The sequence below is a fragment of the Gavia stellata genome, chromosome 19 (genome assembly GCF_030936135.1).
Source record: "Gavia stellata isolate bGavSte3 chromosome 19, bGavSte3.hap2, whole genome shotgun sequence".
NCBI lineage: Eukaryota > Metazoa > Chordata > Aves > Gaviiformes > Gaviidae > Gavia > Gavia stellata.
In genome coordinates this window covers 17,839,541-17,866,733 of record NC_082612.1, presented here as the reverse complement: position 1 = coordinate 17,866,733, position 27,193 = coordinate 17,839,541, and the positions used below count along the sequence as shown (strand labels likewise).

General features: G+C 36.8%; 1 protein-coding gene across 1 annotated transcript in view; it reads left to right on the top strand.

Moving 5' to 3' along the window:
• Positions 1–27,193, top strand: part of LRBA (LPS responsive beige-like anchor protein) — a 426,037-nt gene that overhangs the window by 259,785 nt on the left and 139,059 nt on the right. Inside the window, exons 44-47 of the mRNA XM_059826740.1 lie at positions 18,036–18,153; positions 19,691–19,793; positions 21,717–21,832; positions 24,145–24,257. Coding sequence (XP_059682723.1) covers positions 18,036–18,153; positions 19,691–19,793; positions 21,717–21,832; positions 24,145–24,257 — 450 coding nt within the window. The remainder of the gene's footprint in view (positions 1–18,035; positions 18,154–19,690; positions 19,794–21,716; positions 21,833–24,144; positions 24,258–27,193) is intronic.

The window sequence follows — 27,193 nt, the reverse complement described above, 5'->3', positions numbered from 1 at the left end:
AAGTTTAAGTACAGTGGGGCAGGTACACGTTTGAAGTGTTACAGGGCTAAGTATGTGTCTAACAATTAAAGAGTACAGGTTGGGGTTTGGTTGGCAAAACTAACTAGCCGAGTTGTTTCTTCTGTGGCATGTTCATCTAGCCAGCAGACAGAAGCCGTGCTGGGAAACACCTGTACAGTTGCAATGACAAGATATTTTCAGAGGCGCAAAGTCTGTCATGGTCCCTGAAACCGAGAGGAGGGTTCCACCACCACTTTAACGCAAATGGGATCTGGTGCGGAAGGAATCGCTGGACCCAATTCGTGGCTGCTTAGTCCTTTCCCCCCACACCGTGCCGTCAGCAGCATTTACCTGATGAGTCAAGTTAGGGAACTGACCTGGCAGGAAATACCTTTTCTTCCCTGGATTTTTACAAGGGTGATTCCCTGAGCCAACTACCTCCGGGGCCAGAGGAATATCAGTGGCAGGAGAAAGGAGGCAGTGGGACCCTACAGTTTGGAGCAGGCCAGACCATCCTGGTGGCAGCCAGCTGCCATGGAGCAGTAACCACAGGCTGTGACCTCAGTCGAATGATAACAGGTGAATTAGGATTTTAGTCGAGATCCTTTAAATGGGTTGGAAGCGTATATGGGGGATGTGGTGATGAAGAATCATGGAAGTGGAAAGTTCAACCATTTCAGACGCCATGTCGTCAAGAACACTGTCCTTTGGGGAGAAAGTGTCTGGTGTTAAAATAGTGTGGGGATATGGGGATATACCAGTTAGTACTGACAACTGCTGCTGATTTCTACTGTTGTTTTAATGTAATATTTATGTGGTTTTTGTTAAAAGTACACATATGTATTTCTTGTTTTGGGAATGTTCCTAATTACTCTTTTGGCAGTTTGACATCCTTCTCTACATGTTGGCTGCAACATCATTTAGACTGTCTCTGGATTGCTTTTCAAACACGGATCCCAAAACCAAAGATTCCTACTCCAGAGAACGCAATTTCATCGATAGCTGAAGTTGTGTGTCCTTTTGTAAAAGTCTGTTGTTTCCTCTAACTTTGTGCTGAAATTTTAAAGCTGGTCTGTCCCATATTCCTGGGCAACAGTTGTGACTTCTACCATTTTTTCCCCCTCCTCATAGTGCTCATAGGGTAGCAATCGGATGTTACAGCTATGACATTTTCCCCTGGAGAAAGGAAAGTCATTACTGTATAAATATTAAATTGTTGCTGACTCTATGAAAACATCCAGAAATTTATTCTTGTAACCCTAGTGTGGGGTTGCATGATCTGTATGGCTGCAGGTACCCCAATGCTATTTAGAAACTGCTTTTGATTATGGCTATTGCATGTCAAAACTTTTGTGATAAACCTTTGTATCTCTTGATTTAAACAACCCTGTGCAGAGATGCTTTTTTTCCCCTGCAGAAAGTTTTCTGGACGGATAATACTTGGAAAGTAACAGTTAAATTTTACTTTTTTTAATTACGGCTTTGTTTTACTTGACAGATTTCCTTTTTTAATTATTTTCAAGGCTTATGTTTAAGTCTTCCAGACAGTCCTTGGCCCTGCATTTTGAACCTAGACATAACTAGTTAGTACTGCTAGAAAATTCTTACAGGAGCCCTGATTAAAGGATTTTGATAAAGTAGTTCAGATACTAGTTAGGTTCATTTCTTCCCTTGGCCTGTGATTTTTGCATCTTAGGGAGTTTTTTGCATTACGGAGTTGGGAAATAGCATAAGAGCATTACCATTCATCTAAAAACTGCAATCGTTTTTTTTCTATTTGCTTTTAAAGAGATTCCAGTGTTAATTTCCTGAACTGTTTGCAAAGCTGCAGAATATTTTGATTTATTTTTGTTGGTTTATTTTATATTTATTGCCAAATGGCACGTTCATAAAATGCAAAATCATACAACGTAATGTCTCTGGAAATTCTCTTGGCATACGTAATCTAAATTTCTTTAAACAGCTCTATCTGATTGCCATTTTTGAAAAGAACTGAATAATTACTAAACTGAATTCCAACAATATACACAGGTTTGCTGGAAAGAAAAGTAGATAAAGCATACGTTCACATGACTTACACAATAAATGGTTTCCCTATACAGTTTGCAAATAGTGGTTATAATTTCATGTTAATAAGATGCAGGAAAATGTGCTGAAGGAATAGTGCTTTGCTGCTTTTGTCACAGTTTCATCAAACTGATTTTGTCAGCACTGGAGCATAACCCTTGCCACATCAGTTTGAGTGCTCATTAGGCAGCCGATTTGTCTGAATCCTCATTAATTTGATTAACTCATTTACTTATGGATGATGACATGTTATGTGGTACAGGAATGGTGGTTAGAGACTAGAATCAAGACTCGTGTTGACTTGCTTAGTATTCAGTTGTTCATTTATTTCTGCAATAAATTGCCGCATTCGAGTACTATAGCATCAGTGATTTACATTTTGCAGAAGTGTAGCATCAGCTGAAGGGTTGAACTTACATTGTGTAAACTTGCACCTCTATCGGTAAACTACGGACGGCAATTCAGAAGCTTCTTAGGTTTATAGCATGCTCTAATTCCCTATTTATTTCACTTGGGTACTAGACATTCTCATAAAGAACCTAAAAGGCTCTCTTGAACATCTGTTTTAATGTAAATTAAATAACAAAAGGGAAACAAGTAGAAAACCTCTTCAGTTATGCATTCAGAAGAGGGTGACGTTACTAAGAGAGGATACTTAAAGCAGTTTTCTGAAAGACAGTTTTCAGAAAAATTGTCAAAATGAAAAAAAGAAATTGGTTGATGATTTAGATCAAATCCTATGTATGCACATAGTCTAGAAATTTGTATTTTAAAAATTTTTTATGTTGATATGCTTCTAATATTTTAAAGTGCTACCTGGAAGTGCTGACTGTGTGCAAGTCATGCTGAAATTTGAGTTTTGGATGCCAACTGCAATTTTGGTCTTCATATGGGAAACTAGAAAAGAAAGTTTAAGCATGCAGGTTTTATCGAATAATCTGTATTTTAGGTCTAATTCACTGACTCTGCAATGACTGGATTGCAAGCATATTAACTCATTTATGTATTTTTGAGTCAAGATTAAATGTAGCTTGGGATAGCTCAAAAAGTAGTTGAGTACTTCAAACTTTATGAAGATGAAGCACCCTGAATTCTTGAGTGGTCAAATTATTTATTTCAGTAAGAATTGAATTTGCTGATTCCAGGGCTGAATGTGTCACGAACACAGACAAAGTGGTGTGAAGATGTCCCATGCTTTGAAGAAGCGGAATGCTTTTTGTATTGCTAGGGTGCGATACAAGCCTAGTCATGGATTGTGGCAGTATCGGAGAACCGTAGTTTACAAACACAGGCCAGAGATCTTCCTCTCTAAACGTAGAACCAGAAGCAACAGATAGCTAGATATTGGCCGAAGTACAAGAAAATATGAAATGACATTTTCAGAGACCAAAGAAGAAATTTTCAACACGAAACCAGCAGCTATCTATGTTAGCAAACTGCTGAAGCTTTTAGAGGCATGGCGTTAAACGAGGGCTTCAAGACAGTTTCTCGAGAAGATGCACAGCAGAGCTTCAGATGTGAATGAGTGGCTTCTTTTTAACACTTAGAGAAACGGAAGAAACTGGAGAGGTGCATGACTGAAAACCAAACTAATCATACGTAGAGGCCAGTCTGACTGGAGTCAAGATTTTACTAAACCGAAGTTGTAGAAGCATTCCTTTCAGTGATAGTACTGGCTTAAGCACTCTGCAGGTGCCATCGTATCACCTTGTTCCCCTCCCTTCCCCAGCTGTTCCTAGGAAAGTGTTTTGAGGGGTTGTTTTCAGTGGGGAAGTGAGTCAGACTAAAGTCATTCTCATAGTCTCCTTCACCCTTTCAGTTTTTTCCTTCTCCTCACCCTGGATTACTTTCTATCTGAGTCACTTACCCAACTCCAGTTTACTGCATGACCTCGGACCTACTACTGTTAGAACAGAGGGCTTGGGGTAGCAGCAGAAAGTGACTGGGGCTGGATGAGATGAGGTGCAACAGGAGCTGGGCAGCTGCCTGTACAAATGCCTGTGAAACTGCAGGTTGAACGGAAGGTGACAGAGCAGGAGAGAGGAAGTAGTGTTTGAATGGCTTGGGAAATAAGACAAACTTTTAATGGACAAGAGAGCTGGAAAAAAGGTAGACCATTGAGGGAAGCATAAAAGTGGTTTTACATCTTTCTATGAGTCAGTTAGAGCTGTGTGTCAGTGCTTTGCTATGCTTAGTGTAAAAGATAGTCATTACTTCATTTTTTAAATCATTAGTGTATATATATACTGTAACACTAACTATTGCAAGTTTTTATGGTAATAAAAATGACTGTCTCTCTAATTCAATCTTCTTTGAATAAAGGTAGGAACTTCGGTGTTCTCAGGCTTCTTAGAAGGTTAGCGCTATGTTTCCATAGAATTGAGATGAGACAAAGCACGGGAAGATACCTTTTTACTGTAATAGTTGCACAGTATTTGTGGTTATATTTGTTTATCCTGATATGCAATTTTATTGAGGAGCTAATCAAAGTGGTCTTGTTCCATTGAGATAATGACCAAAGAGCGAGTGAAAATTTTTCCAGGGGGATATGAAAACAGCAGAGAAAATCTTGCTGCCCTTCTGTAAAAGGGATTACTGTCACTGAATTGAATAGAGCTAGAATTTCACCCACCCTTTTATTTTTTGGAAGAAACAACTCCAAACATGTCTCATTTGGGAACTTTTTTTTACTAGATGGGTGCTTTTTTTTGAGAAATGTCATTGATTTTAGTTTATTGAGATATGCCTGTATTTGGAATGATGAGGAGAGTTCACAAGAACAAGTTCTGGGACTCTTATTTCAGTTAGTGTTTCTGTAGAATCATTTTGGGATCACAGAATATTTGCAAAGTGCATGTGGAACACAGTTAATATTCAAACAGGAAATTGGTGATCAGAGTTAAATTACTGGGCTCTAAATTTTTCTACATCCACCTATTTTCCCTCTTCACTTGCTCTGACAGTTATAGACCGCTTCTCTAATGGGGCTTGCATTTGAAGATAAGCCTGCATGTAAACAAATTAACTTTTCTTAAATGGAGAGCCATTTCATCTGCAATAATGTACCAATTCATAAACTATCAGAAGCATATTTAAAAAAAAAAAAAGATAAATGACCCATTGTATAACACTTACTATTAGGCAGACTAGATGTCCCTGTGTTCTGGGAGATAAGGCTCTTGTATTATTACACCCTAATAAAACGAGTTAATGTTTTGGTATCGGAGATAAAAGGACAGTTGGATATATTTAATAACCAAACTGAGAAACACTTAATTTTAGTTGTCTGTAGCAATATAACACAAATTCCCCTGTAAAACAAATTGCACTTTTGGAATATACTTTAATGTGCATTCGACAAAGGAGAAAATGAGGTGATTGAAGTTCAATTTGTAGCATGTTATTAACCATTTCCGCTTGACTAGATGCGTAAAAGGATAATGGATGAGGGTTTTATTATTGCCTTTCTGCTAAAATGAAGTGGTGTAAAAGATAAGGTGATGAGATTAATGAACATAAGGAAAAGGCGTAATCAATCAAATTCCAACAGGGAGATGAGATGACAGTACTCAAGATTTGCAAGGATGCATGTTTTAAAAAGTGGATTTTATCAACACCGACCTTTTGTTTGGGTGGAATGCTCAGAAGCAGATACTTGCCAATTTTAGTTATTTTTAGTAGGTTCTTTACGCTACTGTGTATTTGAAGCTTCAACAATGAATATAACAACTTAAAGTTGATGAGTATTTTTTAAAAAAACTGCATAATTATTAAATGAGGACAAACAAATACAACTTCTGTCAAGCGGGAACAATGTTTTGTTGATCAGTTTATCAGTTCTTTACTGGTGGAACACTCTTAGATGTGTCTGGATGAGTTACTTCTAGTCTTTGTGCGACTGCCTCAAGTTTTGCGTCCCAGTCATTTGAGTAGCTAGTTTTCAGGTAGCCAAGGAAAAGTAAGGAATGCTTTCCTTGCTCCGTAACAAGTGCTCAGCCATTAAACTCCATAAGGTTTCAACTTCCAACTCCTTGAGTAGAAAATTAATTACCTTGTAGAGATAAATCTGCAAAAGTTTCTAGCTGTAAATGTATTCCTCCTTGTAGGGTGATGTTTTTATAGTTCAGATCTCAAATGCAGTACTTCTTTCCTCTGACACTTATCTTAAAATTACTAACCTGCTTGAATATCTGTATTGCTAACATGTTACGGAAAGAATTGATTACAGGTATTTTCGAATTTCACTGATGCCAGCTCCCAAATTGTTAAAATTACTTGCAAGTACTCCAGCTGCAGTTACTTATGGAGAAAACCCTCACTAACCTAAAGGTAGGTCTTCTATGTTAAAATACGCCTTTTTTTTTACAAAAGAACATTGAGTTACAAACTAAATCATTTAAGAACTGAAAATGCGTCTGCAAAATCAGTTTTTCTTATGCCTTTGATTTCCTGCTCTTTTTAAAAACCATATACCCTTTTCAAAATGTGGAGCTGACTGGGAAGGGAGCTGCTACCCAGTCAGGGTGTTTTCCTACTTAAAAGATTTAAGAAGGGCTCCCACATCATTCCTTCAGCTGCGGTTAATTTACTTGATAAGAGTTGTCTATGAAAGTGCTGCCTTAAGTTAGTTTTGTAAATGAAATATGCACAAGCAGGATAAATTGTTGCATTTTCTCAAGGAACTGTTAGTTCTTGGCAGCACTTTGGGCAGGATGGAAAGGATATTGCTGTGAGGTTAGGTTTGTCTGAAAAAACAGTTTAAAATACTTTTTTCCCTTTTGACTTCAGCATTTATGAAACACTGTTACATATTGGCTGGAACCCGGTGCTTTGTAAATACTCCCACATTAGACTTGACTTTTTCTGGCTCTTAGGAAAACTTCCAGTTGTGCAAAACAGCATTGTGGATTTGTGAGATAAATGCACACAGCCCAGATTACAGTTCTTCACAAGACCTGATATTTTCACATAGACTTACTGCCCTCTCTCCTCCTGTCATCTGCAGAATTCTCTGATAGGCTATTTTTTATTGGGCCCCCAGGAGCAGCAAGTTTTAGATTTAATACCCCAGGGGGAATGGCAAGGCAAATCATGTTGTTGGATCAATTGTTCAGCTATCCCCAGACTGCTGTCTGCATATCTGTTACACTTGAATCACATTTCCAAGCCTTTCTTATCAATCATTTGGACTAGAAATGCAGTTTCATTTTCTATTGCATTTTGAAACTGAAATTAGGGTTATGCTCTTGTTCTGCTACCCTAGAATCCTAGATGTGGTTGTAGACCTCACATTAGGTATGTCCATGGCTTGCTTAACATTGGAAAAAGGTCTGTACTTGTAGGAATGCTTTAAAGCTGAATTTAAATGACTTTATTTTACCGTCTACTAAGATGAAAACCAGCAGTTATTGTGTAAAACCTCCTCTTCACATTGCTTTTTGTTCTTTACAAACATGTGATAAGTTCTAATTGGTCAAATTATTTCTATGGGTGATCGTAAAAGAAGAGGTTCTCCCTTGCAGTCACTCACAGGCCATAGCAAAACCTTTGTCACTGACTGATTATAGTCAGCTCCTTTACCTGAGAAATTAATCTACTTTTACAGGAATATAAGATGAATGCAGGAATACAGATACAGAATATGAGGTATGCTCATGTGGGTCTGGATTTAAAGAAGTGCATGTAGAGGACGTGTCCTTTGATAGCTAAAAGCAATTTCTCTACGTTGTTGTCGTCCCTGTATTCTGCTTTGGTTCACAGTAAATGAACTAGCAGTGAGCAGAGAAGCACTTGAGCAGTGGAGGGTTTATTAGCAGCACTGTGCTGTCTTCTGTCCCAGCTTCTGAGAGCAGGAGGGAAAACGTCTATCGCATTTAAATACTATACTTAAAGTCCTGGGCTATGGGGCAGGCACCGGGCACCCCAAACAAGGCAAATGTATGTAATTAGACAGCAGCACTTGCGGCTGCTCCAGTTTACTCAAAGGGGATTTGGTTCCTGCAGCAGCCTAGAGCCTGTGCAGCACAAAGGTGGCATTAAGCCATTTTCACATTCCCATCCTTTTGCAAGCTGCACCTTCTGTGCCATACCTCTCATAAAACATAGCATGGAATCTTTTCATGTAAACTGCTGGATTGGCAGCTCTGGAGGTTGACTTTTCTCTTTGCCTTCAAGAGGCACATCTGTTCTTCTACGTATGGGCTTGGTTCCCGTTAATGAGCTGATCAGATGCACTCTTTCCTGATGACTGGTACTCTAGCTTCCTGCCAGATGTGTGGGGGTGGTTTTTGTTTTTGTTTTGTTTCTGATGAAGGGATATGAAGGTCAGCTTACAGGTCATCAATAAAAAAAAATTAAAAAATCCTTCTTTTTGGTATTGAAACTTGTTTTTTCATTGCCCACTTGCTTTCTTCTCACCCATCTTCTGCAAGATCAGTTGAAAATGGAAGGCGCTGGACAACTGCCGGTATTGCAGGTGCATTAGTTCCCTTCTTTCGTGGTTGTAGTTGCTGCTTCCACTTGCACGTGTTCCGGCTGCATAGACCTTTGCTGGATACATAGAGAAGCAGCCCGTGGGAGAAATCATGTCCTGAAAGAGGTGAAATAGGCAGGTGCAGGGCACAGCGGTGGGAAATCTGACGTGACTATTCTGATTTGCTGTTCAATAGGAATTTGAAGAGACAGTTACAGCAAACATGAACCTTATTTTTCTAAAAAAACCTCAGTGGCTAAATACCTTTAAGAGACAGCAAAACAAAGATAGCTTCCACATTGTTTCCTGTGCTCTGCTTTTGCGATACATGCTCCTGTATATTACCTTTCACCATACCTAGTTATACTGCTGTGTATATGAACTGCTGTGAGTCATTAGTCTGGCAATTGTCCTAGTTTTCAGACTCTGCTTGTTAGAGATCAACCCGTATAGCTTGGTGGAGATTATCTCCAAGGCTTTTCTGCACTAGAAATTTTGTAAAAGAAGAAGGACCAACCAGAACTTTAAACTAAAAAAAAAAAAAAACCAAAAAATACAATATGGCAATACCTTCTTGTCATTAAAAAAATATGTCTGGTTGACTCCTTTTCTGATTTTCTCAGGTGCTTCCATCTTTTAAACAAGAGAAAGCTTTTAGGGCTGGTTTTGAAATCCCTTAAATAGTTTGGAGAGTTTTTTTATTGCAGTAGTGTTACAACATCATGGCATAGATTTGAGCCACTAGTGGAAAGAAGATGAGCAAAGCACAACAGCGTAATCTGTTCAAAATTGGAAAGGGACAAAGTCCTCTGCTAAGTGCTGTAATTTTAATTGTTACAAGTTTGTCAAATATTAGAAGATGCTTCTGATATGCAAGCAAAAACAAATTCTTTTTTTCTCAGAATTATGAAAAGAGGGGCCTGTCCGAAGAGCCTTGGGTCTGATGGTGTAGGAGAATAAGAAGACAGTAATTCCCATGAATCATTTTTGATTGTCTGAAAAACAGACAGACTCAAACTGATCTCAGCATGAGTGGTTAATGATAGATGGTGAGGCCTCATCCCTACCACGTGCTTTCTCTAACTTTGCTTCAGTTGTCTTAATCAAGGAACAAAAAGAATTGGTACCCTTTGTTGCATAAAATCTTTCCAGGAAGAAACCTGATCTTGAGACCCTTCAAAGATATCCTGTACTGGAGAGTTCAGACACAGAATGGTTAAAACCAGGCTTTGCAGGTATTCTTCAAGAGTATTTTTAACTCACTTATTTCAGAGAGACACACCTGGGTATCTTCCTCATAAACTGCAGCTGAATGAGTCCTATGTTGTCTTAGTTCTGTTAGGAAGCTTTTGGTATTATTATGTTTTAAGTACATTGGCAAAATTTGGATCGTGGTCATACTTATCACCTCGAAAACATACATCTGTTTTTTGCTTAATCATAATACCCAGTGCTAGGGGATATATTAAAAAACTTCGAGGATAAGTTTTAAAAGAGTTTTTGTTTTATAACCTCATTTCCAATAATAAAACATTTCCATAATGATCATTCTCAGATGATCACAATCTGAATTTGTATTTCCTTTTTTGTTAACTCACAAGGAGACAGGAAGACAAATTAAATGATCAGTTTTCACAGAGGCCAAATTTGGAACATCCAAAGGTTCCTGTTCTTTGTCTTTTAGTTTTCTGTATTAATAAATTTGAAAGTGAGCTAAGTAACGAGGTAGCAACATTTGTGCTGATACAAAGTTACGTAGTTAGCACCAAAATAAGAGAGTTGTGAGGAATGTTTTGGAGAGGTCTAGACACCTTCTTCTCAGTTGCATAGGAAAAATGTTGGCAAATGAAGTTTCCCCACCTAATTTTCCAAAATCCTGTCTCATGTAGGGTAGCTAGCACGGAATGCACCACTGCACCATTCATTACTACAGAGGCTTAATTTTAATAATACTTTATTTCTGCATTTTCTATCCAAATCCCACGACTTAATGCGATCAGCTTCTTTGACAGCTTTTACACAGTGAGAAATCGTTTCATTGAATTTTGCTCGGTGATGCTTAAGCTCTCTTCTTGAGCTTTGGAGGTAATGTCATTTTTTCAATGTATACAAAATGAAATCAACAAAACTAGCTTTTTTAGAATTTACAATTTGTATGTCTAACTGACGGAATTCATTGACACGTGAAATCATGAAGTTGTATAATTTAATGCAGTTCACAAAGGGGTTATGGAATTTGTCAATCTGTGTGGACATCAAGACTAGCCAGAATTGTACTTATTAATTAGAATGGATTAAAAGCACTCTCCAAATTTTAAAACTTGTGATCAAATGAGTAAATGCTCTATTTACCCACTGTGCATAACTATACGTTATACTTTTATGCGGTCTCTCACTCATCTTTTAATATGTGCACATTATACACTCACACACATGCCACTGTACATGTGTGTGTACCAATGCACGTTTGTAAGGGTATCTTCAACCTTAGGTAGTTCAAGCAAAGATTATAAGCAAACCGAGATCCATACAGACCCACTCACATGAGGCATAAACAAAGAGTGATTCACACTTCAATGTGGAAGACACAGTGCACGTCTCAGAGGTTCCTTTATACAATTTATGCTTATGACTTATGATTAAAAGATACCTTAGTTATGATTTGTTGTCTGTATCTTTTTACTTACTAGGTATATGAAGTCTGTGTAGGTATTAACATCAATGCTATAGCCAATGACATAAACAGGTAACCCCCAAAGAGTAAAAATTGTCACCATTCTCCTTCTTTATGTGTATGGATTATAAACGCTTTCATAAACAAATAAAAGTTGGAGTAATGAACTTCCAGGTTAATGCATGTCCTTTTTTTCTTGATGATCTTTGTATTATCTAAAAGTGCTGTTGTGTGTGATCGGTTTTTTGCAATGCTGTTTTGCAAAATCCCATTGCAGGTGTATTATGAATGAAATAAAATTTACTGAGGCCAATAAAAAGAGGATGATTGGCTAGAGAGCTGCCTGTCTAAAATATCACATCAAAAAAACCCCTGTCATGAGTTCCTGTTCTCTTATGTATCTTTTTGCTGCTTGCGGGTGTTGCATTGACATTTCTAGAGTGCATGGTTTGCAGGCTGGGTTGGTAGCCACACTGCTGTTCTAGTGTGTCGGAGATCTGTTATGGGAGATTGCTTTAGAAAGGCTGCCCTTGGTAGTCTCGGTAGTAAATTACTGCTAGTTCTTACTTGGTAGCATTTTGCATCTCAGGAAGTGGTAACTGTAATTTGCATGCATGTTTATTGGAAACACACCGAGACTATCAATTTGTTTCACACGTGTCAATGAACAACTCATTGATCGCTGTTTACCTGGCCTGTTCTCGAGTTAGTGGTAGAACCTGAGGCTGGACACAGAAACTGAAATAACCACTGTTCCAGAAGGTGCAAGCTGAATCATTTGTCAGTTGTTACAGTTAATTCCTGATGGCAAACTGTCCCAGATGATGTAAGCAGCTAGATGAGCCTTTTGTATCTACCTCTTGATGAGCAGATCCTACTAACTCTTAAATCAGAACGTAACAGGCTCACTAAATCAAGATATCAGTCAAATCCTACGAGAATCTGTAAATTCTTGCAATTCTGGCTCCTTTTTATTGTAAATAAGCCTGCTGTCTTATTTTCCAAAGAAAGGTATAACTTTATGTCATTAACCTTGCAGGGCTTGGACAGCCACCCAAACCTATATTCATCTTCTTATTTTTGAACTTCTGCTTTCTAGGCTGCATAATTTAGCTCACGTACCTATTTTTAGCAATCAGATCTTCTTGTTCTTTGGGTTGATTAAATGTTGTCTGACAGTGGTAATGAACTCCTGCTCTCTAAGAGTCAGCAATGTTAACCAAAAGGGGAAAAAAAATGGTTTGTGAAATACTGGATGCAGTAGAAAAGAGTAAGATAGTTGGTACTAACTTTGCTAACACTGTTCGCAGATCTGTTAGTCCATGTGAGGTGTTTAGAACCTCATAGTTAAACCAGAAAAGTTCTGAATACAGGTTCCCCCAATAAACTTTTTTCCAAGTTAGATCTTGATAATCAGGGAGAAGGTTATCTGTAGTTAGTAGAAGACGACTTTCAGAAAATCTGCATTGCATGCTTTTTTCACTTTGAAATATAGCTTTAGTGTCAGGATAAAGAGAGAAAATATAGTTGTGCATGCCTCTATTTTAATTATCTGGGAAGTATTTTTCATGTCATCACATGTGTACTGATCAGTGGTCTGTGACAGTTAGACTTTATTCATTTCCAAACAAATGGTGTTTTTATTTGTATATGACATACATAGAAATTATTTCAAAACTGAATAGATCTAGAAACAAAACTAAGTCCTAACTGAAGATTAAACTATTTCCAGGTCCAGAGGCCTTGAGGTATATGAGGCTAGTATAAATAGTATACTGTGAAATAGGTATTTCAGTTTGTGGTAAATCTGTCTGTCCCCAGCAGCTTCAGATAAAATAATTTTATCCTTCTAGAGCACATCAATTTGCTAGTCGGTGGTTCATGTATCAAAGACCATTCTGTGAAAATATCAATATCATTGGTTAATATAAATGAAATTAATTTTTAAAGCTGGGCTAAAGGTTGACATCTGAAAAATTGCATTACTTTGCAGAAGAGAAATTTCTGTCTTCCAGTGAAATTTCAGGTCATAAGGGCAAGTAATTTTCACAATCTTCAATGGGAACCAGTGAAATATGAACTTCATTGTCACCTAGCCCCAAAGCGATAAGATAAAATGAGCTGATACATCATTTGCTGTGGTTTTATCATCTCCTCCAGTAATTGGAAGAGAAAACATAAGAGTCCTTTACCACCCCCCTCCCCAATCCCTTCACCACCCACACCCAGGCGTAAGCCATTTTGCTCCGATCGATACAAAGGTCAGAGAGTATTTATTTATTTATTTAAATTTTTTATGCTGGGTAGAACTGTCTAGTGGAACATTAAAGTAATGAATATGTTTAATTGAGTTTGTCACCCATGAAAATGCTGAACAGGATTGTATAGCAGACTGTGCGTGTTCACAGGAGGGCCGGGATGGGAGACAGCTACTGTTTGCCTGTGGATTTCAGTGGCTGATTGTATAAATACCAGAGATTTAACATGCACACCGTATTCGTTGTTCTCTTGAGAAATCAAAAATAATCTGTAAGCACTGTGATTTATTTAAGAGCGTTTGGATATTTAAAATCGTTAATAGTCTGATCTAATTCCCTGTTTGTTTGGTTGTACTTGGACGTATTTAAACAAAGAGCAGAGTAAGACCCTTCCACTGTGAATCCTGCAGCCAGGAGCTAAAGAGTGCCTGGACAGCAGGATCTGAGGCTCCTCAGTGGATGGCTGAGATTGTGGTGGAGATCCAGATTCCTCAGGAGCTGAGAGTCAGGGTTTGTAACCTCTGAGTGCTGTAATTTTGCCTTCCTGAACAAAAATGACCCCAAATGATAGAGAATGCTGCTAGAAGAATGTATTTATGGGTTTTATCTCTCAATTGCAATAAAATTTAAATGCAAATTAAATGCTTTCTTTTTTATTTTATTTGGTGTTTCTTTTTTTGTGCCCCTTTTTTTTTTTTTTTTGTCTGGTACATCATAACTTTTTTTGGAAATATACAAATGTGCATCAGCTTTTTAAATAAGCTATTTAGTTTTTATTTTACTCGTGGCAGTTAAATTGGCTGGCACATTAAAGTAATATAATTATTCAATTACTGTTTCAGTTCTATAACCCATTTGCAGACTTAATTACTTCCAGCCTATTCACATTTTCAAGATCAATAGTACTTTTCTCTAAAATAAAATAAAATATACTATAGCTGATTGGTTTGCTTAAAAGGTAAAGCAAAACATTTCATTTAGTCTTCAGTAAAATATTACTTTTCTAATTCAGGAAGCAGCTGTCTTTTAGCTATTGCATGTAATCTTTTATGAGAGACGTTGTTTATGATCAGTGTTCAAGGAGGGTTTTGAAGAAAAGGTAGGGTGGGGCATTTGCTTTCAACTGGAAAATGACAGAACAGCTTCCAAGTGAGTGTTCTAATGTCGGGAAATTAGCTGATATACAACTATGAATCGTGAGGAGAGGACTTCTTTATGTATGGTCTTAATTCGTGATCAGCACAATGCTACCTGAGTTTTCAGGCAACTCTGATTTCAGAATTTCCTCGAAGTGGAAACTGAAGCTGGCGTTTCTTTACTCACTGGTTTCTTGGGGAGTTTCTTCCAGCTGTGCAGTGTCAGGGCCTGCAGCGTGAGTACGCGGACTGATTACAGGTTTAGACCTTCATTTCTGTTAACTTGAAGTAAAGAAGGGACTTCATGCAAAGGTGAAAATAATTTTGGATTTTTAGCAGTGTTGTCGTGCCGTCTGTCCATCTGGTGTTGCTGAAGTCTAATCACAGAACAGTTTGTCTAATGAGATTTTTAGAATGGTAGAACTTTACAGTTGGCTCATTTGTTTAAGTATTTTTTTAAATTAAATGTTAAATGGTATAAATTGTCTTTCCTCTTGTAAGGTGCAGTATCTTTTGAAATAAATGAGATGTGCAGTAGATTAAACTTCAATCTGATGTGTCGAATCAACTGAAATTCTATAAATACTTTTTAATGTGGGGAAGGTGGTACTATTTGTGCAGATCAGATTAGATTGAATGCCCTCATTAGTCTTTGCTCTACAAGTTGTTCCAAAACTAGTAGTGACAAAAGGCAGAAATAAATGAGTCGTTTTTAAACTCAACATATTGTACAATAGTATGAAGAAGATGGTTGTTCTTAAATTCTTAAGTAGAATTCTGTGTTGTGTGGTTTATGGGTGAAAACAGGCAAATGCAAAAATAGTTTTTGAAAGTTGTAATTCTGGTAGTATCAGAAGTGGTAACACCCATTAAAAAACAACCAAAAAAATCCCTTTGCCAGAATGAAAATGCTGAATTTAATTTGAAGTACGAGTCAGTTTCTGCAACAAGGAGGTTCTATTAATAAAATCAGAATTTTGACGGGGAATAAAAGCTTGAATTGGATTTTCATAAGGAATACTTAGTAATACGCATGAAAGAAATGTGTTTGTCTTCTGGACCTTTCATCTGCTGTAGGAGGTGTGATGAGCGCGGAGCAGTGGTAATGATGCAGTTTCCATAGCAACTGGTTCATTGGCGGGCTAGACCTCTGTCTAGGGTGCTGTCAGTGCGCCTGGAGTTTCAGAGAACAGTGTCCCAAAGAAGGTCTGCTTCCACCTAATCCAGTTTTAATTGAACTCCAGAGACTTTGAAGTGAAGCTGCAGACCAGGCAGGCGCTATTCCAACTCGAAATGGAGGCCTTGCTCGGCCAGGCCTCAGCTGCTTCTCCCTCCTGATAACTTCTCTTAATGAGTGGTTTAAAGGATTGCTATAGTGGAGACTGGTAGTGTTTCTGCAGTGCGGTTCCAGTTTCTGCTGTAAATCCTGGTATACTGAATTCAGTAACTTTATCATGGCTGTACAGGGTGCACAATATAAACCACCTCTGCTATTTTCAAGTCGGCGCTTTTCCTTCCATCTTTGAAGAAGCTTTTGGCCGTGTGCGGGGTTTCCAGTGTCACAAAAAATGCTCGCTTCAACAGGGTGAAAGTAATACTTCATTATTTAACTTGCTGATTTTACTCACAGTATCCACATAAGTGTTTGAATTTGCAATGCACAGACTGATAGTGACAAGCAGACTGTTGTGTTTTAATTGTTACTACAGAAAAGCGGAGGCCATCGCATTCCTGTCTGTCTCAAAAAATAATCACTGAAATTACAAGCTCCAATTTAAAGATCGTAAGACGGATGAATACCAGCAAAAGGACTAAGAGATTTTTGTACACAAGCACTGCAACTTTGTCTCCTTTGTTGCCTCCTTTGATGTTGTGCTCCTTAAAGGATATTTATATGCATGTGACAAAAGCCAACAGCGGAGGTTCTGAATAGCACTGTAGAATTATACAAATCTGCCAATTAGTGTGGATGGGTTATGGATGTGGTATGGAAAGCGTCAGCATGGCCCAAGTTTGTTAGTTCCCCGGTTCCAGAAATGATTAGCAACCATTGACAATCTCTGGTCCTTTCATCACCTTTCTAGAATTTTGTATGGGGATAATTACTCATTTTTTCTTTCTGTGTGGGTGGGGGTGTTGGGAGAGAAGTTGTCTGTGGCACTTGTATTGAGGGGAAGATGAGGGATTAAGTAGAAAGAGAGAAGGTGTGGGAGATGGTTTGCTTTGTACGTTCTGATCTTCTGTGCTATCTGCTTTTGGTTTGCCAGTCTTGCTTGCTTTTCATTCACAAAGGTGGTACAGTATTTTATATTGTATTGTGTAGTGCTTTTGTAATGGTGCATCTGCTCTCCGTGCTACAAAAACGCAGGTCATTTGTGAATAGGTGCTACGTGTGAGGCAAAATCCTCCTTTGTTAAAAATCTATAAACAAATGATTGGGTTCATTAACAGTCTTTGTTATGTTAAAGGCTTGAATTTCACTTTTTCTTTTTTGTACACAATCTATTGCTCAAGTGAAATTCTAGTAAGAGTGATGTTAACTAGGTTTATATCTGAATCTCCTTTTCTGTGATGGATTTCTGTTAAGTACTTTTGTGTTTGCTAAGATTGAGAAATCTCAGATTTTCCTTCGCTTATGGTTTGTTAATCGGAGGCAGAGAAGTGTCCAATCTCGCTGTCCCTTAACACTTACATAATTAAGCTTTGAAATGAAAAGGAAAAAGTGAAGCAACAAAGAAACAAAGTGGCTGAGGACTGAAAATGGGATTAGGTTGAATTGTGAAGGCAGACTAAGCATCTGTGTCTGTCAGATGGGATGACAGGAATTGTAACAAGTTACTTTGACAACCGCTTACTCCATAGAGAGATTATGCTGAGTTCATTTGCAGGTTTGTGTTTAACCTTAGCTGACAAAATGATACTTAACCTCTTATACAGCCAACCTTTATAGTTCCAGAATTAATGAATGTTGCCTTAACGATAAACGTAAGGAACATTTTTTTCTTGAAAGACATTTTTTCTTGCTTATTTGTTACAGGCCTCTTATTACAATGCTACAGTGCGTGCAGATACATCTAATGGCACTAGTAATACATTTCAGAGTATGTTTTTATGCTTTGCTGAAGTGCCAAACATTTAATAATGTTTCTGAAACTCCCTTGGTTATGGAAAATAGGCAGTTGTCTTTAAAGGAAAAAATACAAGCCAATTTTTAAAATCCTTGACATGAGTAGTTGAATTTAGGGCTTCAAAAAATCCATTATAGGTTCATAGCATGACTGGAAGTTTGAGCATATTTTAATTTTGCTGCAGGTTTTGCATGTAATTGGTACAACCCATGTTTGTGGGTCAAACAGTTTCTCTTTTACAAGATGTTACCTATACCAACAATATATTTACAACATTCTGTCTCTGTCTCTTTCTACTAGATTCTGGCATATACAGAAGGACTCCATGGAAAATGGCTCTTTTCAGAGATTCGCTCTATCTTTTCCCGACGTTATCTTTTGCAAAATACAGCGCTGGAGATATTCATGGCAAATAGAGGTACTGTGAGTTTAGAGGAATGGCAAGTGTTGAGGTGGGGACATGTTCTGTTTGGCTGTTCAGTCACATCTTTTTTGGTATGGATTTGTGAAGACAGCAGAAGGGCTTGGATTAAGTATCTCAATATTTAAGTTAGTATATTTTTTGTAATTTAGTTTCTCCCTTTGTTTTTTTCAATGAGGAATTATGATCAAACATGGTAACAGGGAATTAGCAATGCCTCACTTTCATTTAGATCCACATGTTTGTTTGGCATTCTCTGGAAACTCTTGCTTAAGGCATACGTACCTCTGATCTGTTATGCATGAAGGGGTTTTTTTTTGTCCCTTTGGAGGGTTAATAGTTGTTAGTTATACACACCAAGAACAACATAATGAAAGAACTTCACTACCAGATTAGACTAGAGACTGGTATACCTTCATGCTTTATTTCTAGCAATCATTTCTTTTAGTTAGACCCTGGTGCAACTCTAAGAAATAAATGTGCATTTACCTTGTTTATGAACTTTTTTTTCACCCTTCCCTTTCTTCAGTTCCTTTTTCAGACCCGCATATGTATTGCAACAAGTCACTCAAAATATAGTGCGTTGAGTCTTGGAGAACTTTCTTCTGCTATTTTCTCCCCCTAAATTTTATTTTAAACTAGGTTATATGATGTCTTTGCAGTTTAAACTAAGATTCTTCAGGTACTTTTAGTGCTTTTATACGGATAATGAAATTTTGAAAAACAAATTTTGAAAACTGTGTACAAAGACACCAAGTAAAGTAGGTCTTAAGATGACACTTTTAAAATGTAAAACATTGTTTTGGTAATGATCTGAAACGTTGTTGTCCTGGATCAGTAAATGTTTCGTAGGGTAACATGTTTTATGCAGTTAGTATGCTTGTCAAAAAGTTTTTGTGTGAGCTTAGAATGGTCTCTAATCTTGAATGTGACTGGTAAGTATTCCAACACATGTGTCGCAGAGCATTGTTGTGCATATCTGAAGTGCTTATTGTCCAACAGAATATTAATAATGTGCATAAACCCTTTCCCATTTTGCAGCCTGTAGTTGTACTCTGTGAAGTCATAAATGTCCACTGGTGATCCCATAATTAGATTCTTATTTAGATTTTTAGCCTTCTATTTCATAAGTGTCATTGAATGTTTCAGACAAAATATGAAGAGAATATTTTGAAGACTGTATCTTGAAAATATCTAGAAAGTGAACTAGTGTGTGATCCAATTAATATATAACCTTATTTTATCAGTTCTAGACAGTCAGTTTGTGCATATAGGTTTAACTTCTAGTCAGAAAGGAAAACAAATGTAGACCTCGTAAGATTTGTAACAGTGACAGCTTCTGTTGAAATTCCTGTTAGTGGTAAATAAAAGCAGTTTTGGAAATCATAAAAAAATATATCTATAGTAATCTGAAGGAAACATGTCTAATCTTTTACCTCTTCAGCACCTAAGTGTAAGGTTAAATTTTATTGGGCCAGAAAGCCTAAAATAAAAGGTGTAAAATCATGCCATATTTCAACTCTTGTGTTCACAGTGGGTGTCATGTTCAACTTTCCTGACCAAGCAACAGTAAAGAAAGTGGTTAACTGTCTGCCTCGGGTTGGTATTGGTACTATCTTTGGACTACCCCAGACCAGGTATTTTGCAGTTTGAGTTAATTTTATTTGTCAGTTCTAAGAGTTCATTTTTTCATCAAACCAGCCTACATGGTTTGAAGCGTTTACACCTACTGGTTTATGAAATGTGCACATCCTCAGCCTATCACTTCTGCATGCTATTTGCAAGGTGTGTGTATAATAAAAACTTTTGGATTTGAGATTTCTTTGTGATTTCTCTCTGTTGTAGGGAAGATAGCTTCTTTTTGGCAGTGAGACTCAATCACTTACCCTGCTTAAGGAAAAGAGGTTTCTTTATGCTTGCCAACTCACTAAAATTTAAGACTGATTTAAAACTGGTTGTAGGACTGATTAGCTTTTATGGCAGTGTTCAGTTATATTAGCTTGACTGTAACGTCCTCGAATCCTCTGTAGTATTTAAACGTAGGTGAAAATGATCGTTCCTCATCAGAAGGATATTGTAGTGATGTGTAGAACAATATAAGCTGAACAGCATGCGAAGGATTGATATGGTGTGCTTGTCTTTTAGCTCTGCAGGACATTGTTCAAATTTTACCCAGTGAGAAATTAGTATTACGATGTCAGGCTCTGTGTTTGGATCCTAAAACTGAAGAGAATATGATTCAGTTTGCTACATCCTGTTTAGCAGAAGATTAGGGCTTGATTGCCGGATATGCTCTGGATGAAACACAGCAGCACAGTTTAATGTTCACTGAAGCTGATGGAAACAGAACTTTTTGTGGTATACCCCATCTCTAGTTGGGTTGGTTACCTCTTGTATTTTAATGAATTATGAACTATTTTTAAGTAGATCGATTTCTAAATTTTTAGAAGAAACAGCAACCCTTAAGGAGTACCTTGATTATTGTTACTTTAAATTTTTATTTTTTAAAGATTTCTGTGCACAGAAATGGCATTAAAATAGTTGGGGGTGTTTTCTGTTGTGTTTTGTAGTTTACCTTTTTTTTTTTTATCAAGTCCAGAAAAAATTCTCTTGAATTGCAATTGCAGCCACTCTGTAAGAACTTAAGGACTGCTGTCTACAGAAGCGAATTATGTGTGAAAATTTTTGAATGTACATGAAAGTATAGACGCATTTGTTTGAAATTTCACATCCATTTATACTGATAAATTTGTTTACAATATAATCCAGCTTATTAAAATTAAAAAATACTCAGTTACTGTAACTGTTTTCTTTAATTGTTTACCAATACCTGTAAAGATTTGTTAACTAAAACTATAGCTAGATTTCCCCCCCCCCTAAATGATGTGGTTCTGGTATTTACAGATGTTTTTATTATGAACAAAACAGTCTTGGGAATTTTATGATAAGGTTTTCTCTGCTTGATTTATCACTCCAAGGAATGACTCTATAGTCTTCTTTCACAAACATTAGGGAATCTGGCATCAAATTCTAAAAGTTTAATTGAGTTATTTATGACTAACTTCCCAGCACTGCCCAGAATTAAAATCTCAAGAGGATGGACTTTGTAATGAAGTTCTATCATCTTATCATTGTTTTCCTTTGTTCTTGAGGGATTTAAAAACCTCTCCTAAAAGATGACTTTATTCTTATGTGAAATTCTAAAAGTCGTGTAATTTTCTTATTTTAATGGTCTGCCATCTCTCTAAATCACAAGTAACATATTTCCGTAATACATCAAGCCTTCATGGAGCAGCTGAATTTGCACAGCTGTAAGGGTTTCTGTTTGAAAGCTTTCAAATCTTGACATATCCAGCTGTAAGATGTTTTAAGTCTTTTGTTCTTATTAGATTATAAAACTTCAGAAATGAACTTCAAGTATCCAAAATAGCAATTTGCTCTCCAGAGGAATCTAGCATAGAGCTAGTAAAAAGAATATGTACAACTGCCACTAAAATTCAGATAAGTAAAAAGGAAGACCCACCAGGTTTTCTCATTTTTTTTCCTATTTTTTTTTCCAGACGCATTTCTTTGGCTAGTCCACGACAGATTTTCAAAGCTTCCAATATGACCCAGCGATGGCAACACCGAGAAATTTCCAACTTTGAATACCTGATGTTTCTAAACACTATAGCAGGTAGCACAAATTACTATAATGACTCAGAAAAGCAGTTAATGGTGGCATAGTCTCAACAGACATGGGGCACTACTAGATTTTGCTCTTTTAATAAATAACTTTTTCTATGTATGATTTTCTCCTGAAGAACAGCTTCACAAGATCCTCCTAAATGTACTTTATTCATAATTATTTTTATGTCTATGTAAGAATAGAGAGGCATGCAGTTCCTAATGCTGTACTGAACTGCACTTAAAATATATCTCTAAAGTCAGAATGTCTTGACTGTTGTGGGAGGACAGGATCTACATAGACTGTCTACTATTTAGGGGAGTCTCAGAAATAGTAACTTCTTTATCCCTCAGTATTCTACGTTTTAATATTCGTCAGTACTATCCTCCCTAAATACCGCTGATGCAACAAGTTCTCTGTAGGGCTGGAACCCTGTGGGAGGTCTCAGCTGGGGAGCAGGATATTTCTGGAGCCAATAAATACTACCGTCTGAAGATGTATGGTTGGTCTCGGAAAAGAGTATAGTGCCTGGATCACCAGCGCTGCTGTGCCAGGACACCATTCATCCATTCCCAAACCCTCATTCAAACCCCTGTATGGTTGGCCTAAACCCTCATTCTGTAAATACTAAGCTCTATTTCCTTTAACCCATCTTACCCCGTTAGCATCTAACCAACTTGACTTCAGTTTAGTAAATGGAGACTAATTGTTAGGTCTCATGACCTCTCTTTTATTTTCCAATGTATTTTGTTCTCAGAGCAACTTACAGAATTTCTCAATTTTCAGCTCTTTTCTATGGTATTGACAGTGTTGAAAGGTCTGTTAATTCCCCTTCAGACTTGGCTCTTGCTAACATGATTGATGCAACAAACGCCTCTGCTCGCACTAATTACATTTTATACAAATGGTCAGTTTTGCTAGTTTCTGTAATCAGTCATTAAGTCAGAGATGCCAGGATGCTGGCAGATTTTATAAAAGTAGGGGTAGATCTGCTTGCTTCCTTACTGCCGAAGTGGAATGAGGCAAGACCATGATACTGTTTTCTGTGACACTAGTGAACGATCCTTTTCAGCTTTAATATACTATTGAAATAATAAAGTGAATTCTTACCTACTTGGTATTTGAGGTTAAAAGGAACAAAAAGAGAACATTATGGAAAAAGGGAAAGTTTAGTTGCCCATGATGGGGAAAGATTGTCGTGATGGCTATCAATTTGAAACAAGAGAGATATCATGCAAGTCATGCAAGTAGCCTTAATCCTGAATACGAGATAATGTGCAACACAACCAACTGATTAGGGAAAGAAAGGATCTGACGATACCGTTTAAAAATTCTGCAAAGCGCGATGGAAAAATACTGAATGGTGTAAGAAAACCGGAAGAAGAAAACCTTAGGTGGAGTTTTAGAAAATGTTTTCTGACAACCTCATAGATTGGGTCGTGAAATAATATTCCTGGGGAAGAGGTAAAACCTGTCCTTTGAGAGTTCTAAGACCGGGCTAGACAAAATCTGAGAACATACTGATTGGAGGTGATGTGAATGAATGAGCTTCTGCAACAACGTCATAAAAAGAGACAGGATCCCTGTAAAAATTAAGCATTTTAACATTATAAACCAAGGTATGTGGTGTATGTGTATGTATGGTATACGATTACTCTAATTGAATATTTTGTTTTTATTGGAAGGAGGATGTTACTTCCGTCTTACAGATGCATGAAGGTGCACATGTGAACCTGAAAGCAGAACAGTTTTTGTGTTGTAGTAACCGTTGGCATATGCGTAGATGGTCAATTGTCAAGGAAGAATTCCCCTCAAAGTGAATTCTTTACAGGAAATGGTTATTACTTGCATAATTTCTCAATCTAAAATCCTGACCTGCTTCATTCTGCTTTCACATATTGAATTTAATACAGTATGTAAAAATACTGTTTTAATTTTTAGTATCAACAAAAGTCATTGCCTCCCCATTTTTGGAAGTGCTTCACCTTAAAGAAACAGAAGACAAGCTGGCATAAACAAGGAAAGGAGAATGCATAGAAAATGAATGGATTTAACTGTCACTCTCACTGTACACAGAAGAGTTTACAATTAAAGTGAAATGGGCTGCAATGTTTTAAATTAAATACTAGCAATTTGTGAACTTTTTCATTATCCTTTTCAATAAAGCGGAGTACAATATTGAAATGACAAAGGGTCTGAAATAAATTACAGTTCTTTTGAAGAGCTCGTAAAATTATATTGTTGCATATTTAGAGGTTGGTATTTTAGTTAAATAGAACTCTTCTAACTCATGGCGGGGTTTTGTTGTTGTTGTTTGTCAGGTCGAACTTACAATGATTTAAATCAGTACCCTGTCTTCCCTTGGGTTATCACCAACTATGAATCAGAGGAGTTGGACCTTACACTTCCTAGCAACTTCAGGGATTTGTCAAAGGTATTTGCCATCGGATAGACCTTTTTTTCTCTCCAGTATTTATTACAGTAGCATTCAGCCTTGTTAATGTTTTCTGCTGCATTTGATACATTAACGTTAAATGCACAACCATTAACAGTGTTTCATTTCTATATGCGTATACTGATGATAGGGATCCGATTGTGGAAAAATGAATTATTGATGTATTCTTATTGCTTCTGATTGTATCAATTTAATAATTATTAATGGAAGGTGCTCTTAGTTGGAGTATATGCATTACATTTAATTTCAAGTGTTAATGAAGGTAGGAATGCTGAGGCTGCTAAAGATTAAAAATTAGCCAAATTATTTTCTGTTTTTCTGATGAGAATGGTGCTTTTTTAGTAGCAAAGCCTGTGATACCATTATATTTTAAGTACTTTCAAGTCATTGCCCCTTGTTCCCATAAGTAGAAACTTCAGTTTTTCGCTTCCTCTGTGTATCCCCTTCAGGTATGTTCAAGTATTGCATATGTCCTTTGTCAGACAGGCGTTGCCAGTTTTTAACAACTTTTCCAAACCACTCCTTTCTGGCAGAGTTGCCTTGTTTTTCTGAGGTTCTTTCCCAAACAAACATATGCAGATGCAATATTATACAGCCTGTTTAAAGCTTTATAGAATGTGATTATTCTCTTTCAGTGTTTTCCAAGAAAGGAATATTTCATTTTACAAAGTGGAAGCACCTCTCATTTTCTTTACAAAGACTAGGTGCACTGATCATCAAACAGGATCTTTTTCTAAAAGCTAGCTATTGTGGGAAATGATTGGCACATGGAGCAATATAGTTAATTAGTGGAAAAGGCAAAGAACGTATTTTAATTACAGCTTGTGTTTTACAAAAGTCTTCCATACAAATTGGTAATTTGAGAGAAAAAAAATCCCCAAAGAAGTAAGGCAGTTTCTAAAAGTTGTTGCTTTCAGTTCACAATTGATTAAGCTAAACACAGGTCTTTGAAAACCTCCAGAAAATTAATTTTTTTACCACAGCTTTAGTATTTTAACCTTAAAAAAGGTACTGTATAGTCATCAAATACATATATACATGTTTATATGTGGATATGTATGTGTGTATATATAGATATATGTATATATATTTGAAGACTATACCGTACCTGTTGTGTGTGTATATGTATGTAGAAATACAAATAAAGGAATAATGTTTTAAAGTCCAAGTTTCACTACTGAGGTACTGTCATTGTAACATTTTCTAATAGTGTTATTTAATTTGAATAAGCCATGAACACTTTGCTTTCTCAGAATGTCTGACTGACATAAATCCATATTCATGGGTAAACCTACACATACTTTATATTTTAACAAATCTGTTGAAGGTAAATAATATTTTTAAAAAATTTCTTGTTGTGGAATTTAATAAATGCTTTCTTAATGATCCCTAGTCCAAAAAATATCTGAAGGTAGTTTACAACTAAAAATACCTGTCACCAACCTGGACTACACTTGTGAATTACACTTAAGTGAAAATAAATTAAATGTATTAATCCTCAATAACTTCCTTGATCATGACATGATTTTTGCAACCTTGTTTTCCATTAACTTTTGTTAAATGACACTTCTGCATATATCATGTCATTGCTAAAATAATTCAAGACAAAAAAAAGGATTCTCCAGCTTCTATACTTCTGAGGCATCTCCTTTTAATTGTGTTTTAATTTGTCAGCGCTATAGTCCTAGTCTTTCTTCCTCCACCCTGAAATAGAACTAAGTGCAGGGTGGAGCAATTTTTCCTCATTTTAGGTTAGGTACCACTCTTGCCTCCATTAAGAAACTGGTTAGCAAACCCGCTCTTTGTCTATGCGGGTTTTTGTTACCAGTGACTGGTTACATGGATTTCTCTGTTTGTGAAAGTAGTCTTTGAGGATTGCTAAGTATACCTTAAGTTCTGAGGGAATCTTGCCATTGTTGTTGCTGAGAGAGGACATTACTTAGGGACTTTACCGAGTGGACGTTACTTAGGTTGTATCTGTAGCTATATTTAACCTTCTCAATCATATGTTTGAAATCTATGAACTTAATGCAGGAAATAATATTGCAATATTAGATGTCAGTCATACTGTATTAGGAGTAGAAGGAGTTTCATTAATATTATTTAAGCCTGTAACATGCTATTCTTGGGAGCTTTTAATCTTTAACAGGCAGAGAATTGCCCCTGTCGTTAGGGAATAGTGACTATTTGTACATATATGTATATTCAACATGCGTTTTCCCTTATGTTCTGTTAAATGGTGTTGATTGGGCAGTGTGTCTTGATCTCCGAGAATGTAACTGCTGTTCTGGATGAATGCCAGTCCTTCCCATATGCACAGAGAAAGTCTTTGTGCCATGCCTGTCTCAGAGACAGCAGTTCAAGTTTTGGTTACTGTTTAGGCATTTCTGGCAGCATCAACTCTATGCAGTTTAAATGTTAAACTTTGTGTCAGATGGTGAATTCATGGCAAATATCTGAAAAAACCTTGCTAATATTCAACTATGAAAATGTTTGAATGTCATGTGTATTGTGATAGTTTCATTGCAGTACTGTTATCTTGGGGGTAATGCTTCAAAATGAGTGCTAATTATGTGTTGTAGCGTGTCTGTGGTTTTGCACTGCTGAAGGTTTTAAAAATATTTAAAGATATTTCACTTAACTTTTTACATGGTTTTAACAGTCTTTTACTTTATTTATTTTCCTTATCCATGTCCACAAACACATCACAATTTAGTGCTCCCACTGAGTAAAGAAAAGGAAAATTGATTTTGGTCTGGCAGAAAGGATGTCAGGTCAATATTTTTACTTTTTTTGGTACCTAAGAAAATGCAAAAGGAAGATTTGGTATTTTATTTTTTTTAAATTGCAAGTTAAGGTTGCATATTGTAAAGTGTCAAATATGAATAACAGTTTTTTTAGTGTATTAGCTAGAA